This window comes from Macrobrachium nipponense, chromosome 7, assembly GCF_015104395.2.
Source record: "Macrobrachium nipponense isolate FS-2020 chromosome 7, ASM1510439v2, whole genome shotgun sequence".
NCBI classification, from domain to species: domain Eukaryota; kingdom Metazoa; phylum Arthropoda; class Malacostraca; order Decapoda; family Palaemonidae; genus Macrobrachium; species Macrobrachium nipponense.
In genome coordinates, this window is record NC_061109.1 from 97,697,321 (window position 1) to 97,709,442 (window position 12,122).

The 12,122-nt window shown below is 34.5% G+C and overlaps 1 protein-coding gene across 1 annotated transcript in view; it reads right to left on the bottom strand.

Moving 5' to 3' along the window:
• LOC135217700 (nucleolin-like) overlaps positions 1–12,122 on the bottom strand; it is a gene marked incomplete in the record, with an annotated part of 33,580 nt that overhangs the window by 18,275 nt on the left and 3,183 nt on the right. Inside the window, 1 exon segment of the mRNA XM_064253681.1 lies at positions 4,302–4,491. Coding sequence (XP_064109751.1) covers positions 4,302–4,491 — 190 coding nt within the window.

Consider the following 12,122-nt stretch of genomic DNA (forward strand, 5'->3'; position numbering starts at 1 on the left):
TGTGGGTTTTCCTTCTGCGGCAATGAAACGAAACGGTTTACTGATCCCACCATAGATGGACAACCATCTGTGCAAATTCCCACACATAATTTCCACGTCAGTCCCGTTTCTTTCAAATATTCTGCTACTGAGGAGAATATGTCCTGTCCAGAAATTTGCACAAGTTCTTTGCAGCACAAAAATTGTTCAGTTATTTTATTATTAGCAATATATCTAATGAACACTAGTAATTGGGATTTACCTCCAATATGAGTTGACTAGTCTGCTTGCAGAGCATATATTTTATCTTTCATAAGCTCACTGACAGTCTTTTCAATGTCAGACGATATATCCTTGATTCGTCTACCAATAGTGTCGTCCGAGAGAGGTATTTTTTTTTACTTCTTTTTCAGCCTCATAACCAAACAAAGATTTCACTACAGCACAGCAAGTGGGAAGAAAATATGACTCCGCAACTGAATGCAGTTTTCATATGTTCTGCCGTCTGCTCCGAAACTAAATAACTTGCTTCCTGTGTTTTTTTCTGCTACCTTAACTTTTTTTCTCAAACCTAAGCCTTTGTTGTTTGTTATCTTTCAGAAGTCTTTTAAAGTAATCCACAGGTTTCTGAGAGAGGTGCTTATGTTTTGTTGTTAAATGTCTTTTCATTTTCATAGGAGTCATAGACTCATTTGACAGCACAATGCCACAAACAGCGCACTTTGGTCTTGGACCAATCTCGTCATCACAGCAAGTAAATCCAAGTTCTAGATAACTCTCGTTATACAAGCAAAATGATTTACTGCGGATGTCCTTGCTGTTATGTGTACGTGCTGAGGCCATCCTTGGACCTGAAGGACTGGACAAGATTTCAGCTGTCACTTCACTTTCCCTGCTTGGACCTGCACAAATAATCTCACTTTGAAGCGTCACTTCACTTTCCATTATCGGATATGAAGAAGAAGGCTGGCTTTCATTAGTTAATCTTACTTCATTTCCAGTGTCTTCGACACGTATACCTTGTGAGTCATTATCAACTTCAACTCCATTTCTGCTGCTGTCAGTGTCAACAAGACGCTTGCGTTTTCTTATGATAAACTTTTCCATGTTTTGCAAGGTTCATACTTATTACCGCCACAGTAATAACATGCACGACGGTCACAAATGCAGTGTTACTGACTAGTACCTTCCTCCCACGCAGCTAGGATGAATGCTGGCTTTGAAGGTTTCCGCTGGCGTCGAAGTCTCTCCTCTCTCAGCTGCTTGCTTTCCTTTCAAGTCATCGTAGATTCAGCTGGCCTTTTCACAGATGATCGTCTCGGTCACGCTATCTCCCGCCAACTGTTTCTCCTTTATCCATATTAAAAGAAGCCTCTCCATCTCCTCATGAATATCAATGCGCAGCTTGGAAAGGATGGTTAATCCTTTGGAAGGCTTGGTGCTCTTTATAGCATCATTCTGCTTGAGGATGGTACATATTGTTGATGTACTCCTCTCATATTGGCAAGCCAGCTCAGTCACTCGTACACCACTCTCATGTTTTTTTATTATTTCATGCTTTATCTCGATTGTCATCATACGCTTTTTCTTTTCATTACCCTTGTTTGCACTCGCTTGCTTAGGACCCATTGCTTATTCACTTAATTCTGCACTGATTAACACAAAAAACAAGTAAAAAATGCAAACACTACGGCCGATGCTCGGAGATAACTTTACACCGCGACGGAGATCCGACAGGAAAGAGTGAGCGATGCTGTCCTCGTGAGCAGCCTCTCACACACTCGGCCACCTAGCGGCCATATCGGGAACCGTCTCGTATCCTCGTATCTCAAATTTGTCTTGTATCTCGGGGCAAAAATTTGCTTGAAACTTTCCTCATATCTCAAATTTCTCGTATGTTGGGACACTCGTATGTCAAGGCATTACTGTACTACTTTCTGGATGTCGTTAATTAGAAATTGATATACGTACCTTGAACTGCATTTTACATGTAAATTGCCTAATTCATTCCAAGCCCTCCAAAGACACCCCAGTAAATTTTATAATAAAGCTAAATTGACCAGTAAACAATGAAATACAACAATTTGGACCATTCAATACCTAACTTAATACGTACTACTAATATGTACTACATAGTACCTGTAAATAAAGTGTATTAGTGTGCATGGTATACAAGAAATACTGTATGTACGTACATACGTATGTATGTAGTAAAATGTGGAACCTTACCTTTCGAGTGAGGCTATCTCCGAAAGTGGCGACAGAGGAGGAGGACAAACGGCAGAAAACTTGTTGGTATGTACACTTAACTTTACGAAACACATTAAAAAATGTCAGGAAACATAGACTAAACTTTACGAGACACATTAACAAATGGTACACTTAACTTTACAAAAACTTAAAATTAAATTTCTTTTCTTTTGTCTTTTTTTTATTTTTACATTTTTTTTTTTTTTACTTTTTTATACTTTACGTTTTTTACAAAATTTCAATTTCTTCACCACCGAATGGATGCCAGTCCATTTACGGAATTTATCAAACCACCCACGAGAAGCCTTGAAGTCTGGGGTTGCCGTCGATGTCCCTTCTCCTCCATCGTCTTTGGCCTGGGCAATCAGATTAGCAAAAATACCGCTGGCCTTCTGGCAGATTGCCGTCTCGGTTATCGTATCGTTAGCGATTCCTTTATCCTCAATCCATAGAAGAAGCAGCCTCTCCATCTCATCATGCACGTGGCTCCTCTTGTTGGACAAAATAGTCACGCCTTTGGAAGGTGTAGCTGTTTTGATGGCTTCCTTCTGCTTAAGGATGGTGCCTATTGTCGACGGATTTCGGCCGTATTCCTTAGCGATCACACTCAACCGCATGCCAGCTTCATATTTTTTAATGATCTCCATCTTCGTCTGCATAGAAAGCATCCTCTTCTTTCCGTGAACTTCAGCAACTTTCTTGGGACCCAAGACTACATATATATACTGAACGCAATTAAGTTATGTAGTATGTATACGTATGAAGTAAAGTTCTCACACAACACGATAAAGTAGTACTACGACGAAATCACTAACAAATTTACGTTAATAAACGAAATTGTATAGAACGAACGAATTTCGCGTGCGTACACAAACGATGCTGCTTCGGAGTGACCGAAGAACGCCGCTACATAGATGCACGATGGGAGAGATGCTGACCAATAGAAGAGCAGGAGCTTATGGCAGTGACTAGCATCAGGATCCAATGGGAGAGCGGGAGGATGGTGGCGAGTCTACTCAGTTGGCGGCACGCGAGTTTTAAAATTGTTATCGGTGGTCCGGGCAAATCTCGGGACTTTACAGCAACAACCTTTCGTAACCTGAACTATTTTCGTATGTAGAGCCAAAAAAATCTTCGTATTTGCTTTCGTAACTTGAATTTTTTGTAAGTTGAGACTTTCGTATCTCGAGGTACCACTGTATTTAGGATGCATGCCTATTACCCATTAACAAGCAAAAATCACAGGGACATGTAATGAAGTATGCATTTCCAACTACGACAGGAAAACTTACAAAAAACATGAGTGCTTTGCCACCCACACACCTTCTATCATACTCTACTGAAATTATGACATTTCTGTATCAGCTAACTGTGCATTGTCAGTTTGATTGGTGTAAGACAAATTGGAATTGTGAAAATCAGTAGAAGTGATAACAGATTAGCATAGATGAAAGATGATTCAGTTTGAGATAGTTTGATCATGAGGAGAGAATGTACAGTTGCTTGGTGAAAAGTATTACTGAAAAGGTAAAAATAAGGGCTAATATCAATCACAAACAATAATAATTGATTTAAACTAAAATTAAAATCAAATATAAATCAAATACTATCACTCACTGAAGATAAAAGTGTGCAAGCAATGAAATATACCTGAAAAGAAACAAAAGTGGGGAAGGTTTCTGGTCCACAAAAAATAAGTCCACTTGAAAGCAGATAAAACAAAAATTGATAACATTCATAAGGGAGAGAAAAATTATCCACTTCTGTAGGGTGCCTCTGCCATCAAGTTGCCTATGGCTGGTATGTGACACTGGGCACCATTATAGATATCTATGCATGTTGCAGAATAAAATTAAACACGATACCCTTGGAATGGTTTGCTCAAACCAACAATGAACAATCAGTAAGTTAAAACATTATGAAAAGTAAGTACAAGTACACAAAAGCTTTTTCTATGAATTATTTCACCCAAATTACAGCACTATGTATATCTAATTTCTAAAGATTTCTATAGCATAATTTTACTTTCATAAAGTAATGCAATGTTATACAGTTCTCTATGCTTTACCTACCCGTTTGGTTGTTTTTGTAGGATGTAGTTTCTTAGCTTTTTCGCCTTCTTTGTTCAATATATCATAGAACGTATCTTGGAAATCTTTCGAAGACATAACTTCTCGAGAGACCACACTGTGAGTTTGTGAACGCTCTTTATGAACCACAGCTTTGTGTTTTTCAATTGCACTAAATAACTGAACAACGCCTCTGAAACAAAGTAAAAATAATTGTTATTTCTCTCTCTGACCAATAAAAAGTGAAAATATTCTTACTTAATTATCAAGAATAAAAGGACATCAAATTGAAATACAAGTTTCCATAAAAAAGTCTGTGAAAAAAGGTAGAAGCTGAAAAAGGAGGTTAAAAAATAACACATTTACATAATATAAATGTAACACAAACACCTATTAATTAATATAAATATAACACAAACACCTATTAAATGGAAAAACTTGTGATTTCATATGGTGCTGAAATGTAATATCAGAGGTTCTCTCAAACAAATAAGCATTAGGTTGTATCAATAACACTGCAAGCAAGACTGTTCCCAAGTTTTACAGCAAAGGAAATGGAAAATCACTGGTATTATGGGGCAGCACAACGCAGTGGGCATATGAACAGAACACGGGCACTGGCACTCTACAAGGTGAGTTATGCTAGAGTATTTCCTAAGATGCAGACACTAAAGGGAATGCAGGAAGCTCTAAGTAGAACAAAAGTCTGTGGCAGATATACAAGATATTTGCCAAGATATCTTATAATAAATTAAAGTCACAGTTACCACAGATACAAAAATGAATAATTACTTGAAGTAATACTGCCTAAGAGATAGAGATCTTGGGAAAAAGATAGCAATGTGACAAAACAATACTCCAACAATAGGTGTACAAAAATTTAAAGTTTACAGCATCAAATCAATCATCTCCATAGATATAAAATGCCTCATAAACAATACCTAGCTTTGGGAACATTAAACATTGTTTTAAAAGCTATGAGAAAGAAACCTTGAATCCAAAGAAATATCTATTATTTACAGATATTTAGAATCATTAAACATACTACCACCTTACAAAGAGAATTATGGTGTGTGGAGAGTCAGTAAAAGATACACTAATAACAATCCATCTTTAACATTCACCAAATAATTCATCTTAGCAGTTTCTATGTTTTTCATTTTATCTGCAATCACATCAACACTTCATTTTCATGAAGGAGAGTAGACTAAACAACCTCATCATACTTGCTAACTTTTGCTTTCAACTGATATGCCTCCTTTCTTGTAAACCTATTGCAAGTAAGCAGCTATCTAAGTTTCTTCTCTCAAGGCACCATAAATCCAACATAGTAATATTTGTGGACAACATGAAAACATGAAAAAATGAGTGACATTATAATTGGTACCAAAGAGTTTTTGTAAGTGCCATGAGATTCAAGTTATGAAGAAAATATGAAATTTTTTTAATTAATTTGTGTTTTTCACAGCTAACAAACCTTCGGTCTTAAAAATAGGATAAGTCTTCCAGTGCCAGCTGGAAACTGGCTAAAAACAATCAAAGTCTGTAAATGTAAGGGAATCTGTGGCATCTGGCATTCGATGTGTAGTTGAGGTGGAAGCAAGTCGAGAGACTGCACTTGAATCCAAGGACACAACAGTCTTTCTTCCAACACAGGATGAAATATAAGAGGGGTGGCTAGGGCAGTCAATGTTAAGACTTCAGGTTTGTTAGCTATGAAAAATACATATTAATAAAAAAAATTTCATTTGTCATACATGTAACAAACCTTTGGTCCTAACAATAGGATAGACGCAATTGGAGGAAGGTATGAGAGTCCTGGACATGGCTGGAGGTTTGGCACACCTGATCATTCTTCTTAGAAATGAGAATTCCAAAAAAGAGGAACCCAGTCTTCAAGATGTGGATATCTAACACTTACTCCACTGGGTTTAAATACAATGAAACATGTCCTGATTCACTGCATTCATGGATGTCCAACTTCCCTGGGACTTTAGGAGATTCAAGTAAGGGAGGTGGGGCACTTCCTCGGTCAACCTCCTACAAGAGTTCCCAGTCGACAGAAGGGAGTCCTCTGCCCCCATGAACAAATCTGGGACCATGAACAGTAGACCTCTACCTTCCTGTTGTACTGTGAAGTAAAGAGGTCTAACATGGGTCTTATCCCAGTAGACAGAGGAGACAATAGGCTAACCCAAGAGGATGTCCTATGAAAATGTGCTCAAGGCAGATACATTCTAAATATCCCACTGTCAACTTGTACATTGTCAAAGAAATTGCACTGTAGACAGGAGAGAAATCCTTGTGTTGCCAAGGAAATGTGCATTTCCAACAGGTGATCCCCTATGCTGACCAACGATCAGTAGGCTACTCATTACAGATGTCCTATGATAATATGACATGCACACCCCCCTTTTATTTGTGTTAGTGATTTCAATGAAAACCATATGGACTGTATGGATTCTGTCACTCATACTGTACATATATATATATATATATATATATATATATATATATATTATATATATATATATATATATACATATATATATATATATACATATATATACATATATATACATATATATACATATATATATACGTATATACATATATATACGTATATACATATATTATATATATATATATATATATATATATATATATATATATATACGTATATATAGATATATATATATATATATATATATATATATATACATATATATATATGTGTATATATATATATATATATATATATATATATATATATATATATATATATACATATATATACATATATATATATACATATACTATATATACATATATAGACATATATATATATACATATATACATATATATATATATACATATATATATTATATATATATATATATATATATATATATATATATATATATATATACAATTTTTCACGGATACAAACATTCATTGAATAGAATGGCTTTTTCACTGTTTACCAGCTTTTTTGAAATTGATTCATATTTTCTAATTATTTTCTTCACTTCATTGTTCAGGTTACTAATGGACACATAATTGTGGGGTTCTTCCATTTACTCCAGTATTTTTACAAAAACGCGACAGCTGTTTTCGTCAACCTATACGTATTGACGTTATCAAGCCATACTGATACAAATAGGAGCCTACATGCGTTTTGTGATGTCATGAGGACGGAAAGGTAGTACAATTGCCAGATACCTAGTTTTAAATATTTACAAAAGACTATAATGAAATATATAAGACAAATAAATAAATATGTTAACAGAAATTATATCAAAAGTTGAAAGTAAGTTATTATATACAATTTTACATAAATATATATTAATTACATATATGTTTAATTAACAAAATGTCAGTGAGCGCTCCTGTCCGCGTGTGTAGTGATCTTGTTCCACGCGGTTGAAGGGCTGCCCTCCTGTCTACTGGAATTAGTGAATAAAACTCCGAGCAAAATCTACATTGAATTTTACGGTAGAAAAAAGTAATGAGAAAATGCTCCCCTTCTTGGACGTACTTGTGACCCAGAAAAACAACAAATACAATACCACCGTATACACTAAAAAGACAGATGCTGGGAGATGCTTAAATGCTAGAGGAGAATGCCCTGATGCATATAAACGGTCTGTGGTAAATGCATACATAAAACGTGCCTTAACACACTGTTCGACGTGGAAAGCGACGAACGAAGAAATTTAACAGAGTTCAACAGCTGCTCACAATAACGGCTGACCCAAGATGACATATCCAGCAAGTTGTCAAAAAGAGATTAGAGGCTTTCCAAAACCCGCCCGACCCCGAGGGACAACACACAAGACAAAGACAAAGAAATAGTGATATACCATCAGATATCATACCAACAAACACCACACAAAAGACGAAAGGAAAGCCCTCCTTGGTATACCTGCGAAGAGGAACCACCCCCCTAGCACATATAACAAAATAACAGCAAAGAATTTACTGCAAGCCAAATCTTACGGCCTCACTGGTAATGAAAAAAATAGTACGGCTCCATCGACGGAGAAAGAGGTTGAATCTGATATAGTTTACAAGTTTGTCTGTGCTGACGAGCAATGTCAGTCCCCCAAAAATGCTATATCAGACACACAACAACTACACTCAAACGTCGCATGCAGCCCACAGAAACCAAGGTGCTATTCACCAGCACTTTGTGGATACCACAATAAAAAAACCATCCTTGCAAGAACTTCTCACAAACACCAAAATATCCACAAGGAAGGCAACTACAATCGTTTATTGATATCAGAAGCCGTCAGCATCGCCACGCAACGCCCAAACCTTAACATCCAACGCGAGGCAGACCGATCTTTGCCCTCGTGTAGGGAGGGCCAGCCTTCAACCGCGTGGAACAAGATCACTACCACACGCGGACAGGAGCGCACACTGACATTTTGTTAATTAAAAAAACATATATGTATTAATATATATTTATGTAAAATTTTGTTTTTATATAATAACTTACTTTCAACTTTTGATATAAATTTATGTTACATATTTATTTATTGTCTTATTTTATATTTCACTATAGTCTTTTGTAAATATTTAAAACTAGGTATCTGGCAATTGTACTACCTTTCCGTCATCATGACGTCACAAAAAGCATGTAGGCTCATATTTGTATCAGTACGCTTGATAACGTCAATACGTATAGGTTGACGAAACAGCTGTCGCGTTTTTGTAAAAATACTGGAGTAAATAGAAGAACCCCATTATGTGTCCATTAGTAACCTGAACAATGAAGTGAAGAAAATAATTAGAAAATATGAATCAATTTCAAAAAGCTGGTAAACAGTGAAAAAGCCAATCTATTCAATGAATATATATATGTATATCTATATATATATATATATATATATATATATATATATATATATATATATATATATATATATATATATATATATATATATATATATATATATATATATATATATATATATATATATATATATATATATATATATATATATATATATATATATATATATATATATATATATATATATATATATATATATATATATATATATATATATATATATATATATATATATATTTATATATGTATATATACATATATATATGTATATATACATATATATATATATATATATATATATTATATATATATATATATATATATATATGTATATATATACTATATATATATATATATATATATATATATATATACACTGCGCGTCAAAATAATTGTCGCGTTTCAAAACGCGACAGTTTTTTTTGCCGCGAATAAGGCGACCCCCAGATCTATGGGGAAAAAATCGGCTGGGAGAAACTGACTAATTGGCAACACAACTGAGTCATTTGTCTCACTCACAGCGTGGGAAAAAGTAACCAAAAGTTATCGGTCAGTGTTCTTAAGTGATTTATGAAACAGTAGACATCGATCGTGACCTGCCTGATTTTTGGATCACGCTTCCAGAATTTTCTTGTGAAAGTGTGTGTACGCTAGTGTACTATGTCTACAGGGTATACCTCATTTGAAAATCGTGTACGAGTTGTGCAGTTACACAGTGAAGGTTAATAAACTGGCGAAATTAGTGAGAAAATTGGTGTAAACCAGCGAACTGTGCAGCGCATTTTGAAAAAATACCACGACAATGGAGACCAGGAAGTACCTCGTGCTTCTACAAGTTCTGGGAGGCCACGTATCATTAGTAACAGGGGTTTAAGAGTGCTGGGCAGGGATATTGAAGTCATCCGACCCTTACTGCCAGAGAACTTAAGGTTACAAATCCAGATATAGTGGCAGGTAGCTTCTGTTAGGACCATACAGCGCGACGGCGCTTGAGCAGGACTTGTTAAATATTCAAAAGTGAAGGCGCGTAAGAAGCCGCTGATAACCACTAAACAAAAGAAGACTCGACTAAATTTTGCACGTTCTTACAAAGACTGGGCTCTGGCAAAATGGCGGTCAAGTGCTATGGAGTGACGAAGCAAGTTTTTTTGTTTTCGGACAATAAGAGGGAAAGTGTGTGTGGCGAAAGTCGACATCAGACCCAGCCAGCTGGACCCCAAGTACCTTGCCACGTGTGTGAAATTCCCTTCTTATGTAATGGTATGGGGTTGTTTTGGTTATTTGGTGGTAAGGTAATTTAGTAATATTACCTCGTAACAATACTGTTAATAAGGACTCGTATTACACTGTTGAACGAGAATTTGGAGGAATCTTTCGAGCTCAGTAAAACAAGTATTTTTCAGCAGGACGGAGCGCTTCGCATACTGCGAAACAAAATATTAATTGGTTCAAGGACTGTGGAATTGATTTTATACAAGACTGGCCAGGTAATTCCCCAGATATTTCGCCTATTGAAAATCTTTGGGCGATTATGAAAAGAAAATTACAGGACGTTGACACGACAACAACTGAAAAGTTAGAGACACAGTTGAAACGTATCTGGACAACCTTGACGAGAAGCTCCTGCAAAAACTTGCAGATTCCGTCCCCAATAGGCTTAAAGAAGTTCGGAAACGTCGGGGAATGCCTATTAAATATTAGGCTAGGAGTTGGTGAGTGTTAACCTATTTTTTTTTTTTTTTTTTTTTTTTTTTTTTATTACTAACCATTGATTTTTTTTTTAATTAATATTTTCTTTTCCGCAACATGTTTTTTTCTTACGAAATCGCTACCACAGACAGTGACGGGCACTGTATATATATATATATATATATATATATATATATATATATATATATATATATATATATATATATATATATATATATATATATATATATATATATATATATATATATATATATATATATATGTATATATACATATATATATATATATATATATATATATATATATATATATATATATATACATATATATATATATGATAATATACTATATATATATGATATATATATATATATATATATATATGATATTATATATATATGTATATATATATATATATATATATATGTATATATATATATATATATATATATATACAGTGGTCCCCCCAGATTTGCGGGGATGTGTACCAGACCTCCCCGCGAATAGTTAAAATCCGCGAATGTTTGGAACCCCCCTCTAAAAATGCTCATAAACTCCTATCCTAAACATGCAAATACCAAAGTATCCCTTAAAGACCATCCTTCATCAAATATACATAAAATATCCTATTATGGTTCATATTAATCTTTGAAATATTATTAATACTATTTTAAAGTAAATCTTACATTTTATGTTTATACATAAATACATACTATGTACGTACTGAATGACTTAGTTACGTATGTGAAAATAATTCAGTCCCCCCATAAGTATTCAGTCATGTACATTTTCTTTCATACTGTTACTATTTGAGACATCCATTTTCTTTTCACAAGGGAACAATGGAAATGTGAAATCACAAATACCAATGTCTACTTAAGTATTATCCTACATCAATATACCATTGAATTGTATTATTATATCATTTCAAAGTAATCTTTAAACATTTTTACCATTAGAAATATATAAACAGCCAATAGAAAACAGAAAGAGAGAGAGAGAAAGAGAGAGAGAGAGAGAGAGCAGGAGAGAGAGAGAGAGAGAGACGGTGTCCTTATTTAAAAGAGTAAGTGGATAGATTATTGTACTTCTTTAAAATACTATCACATATGAATTTTGAATATAGTAGTATATTACTATTATTATTATTATGCAAAAAATATTAAATAAACATACACATGTACCATAGAAATCCCCCTAGAAATTCTCTTATCTCGTAAAAGAGAGAGAGTTTTACATTATCCTGAGATAT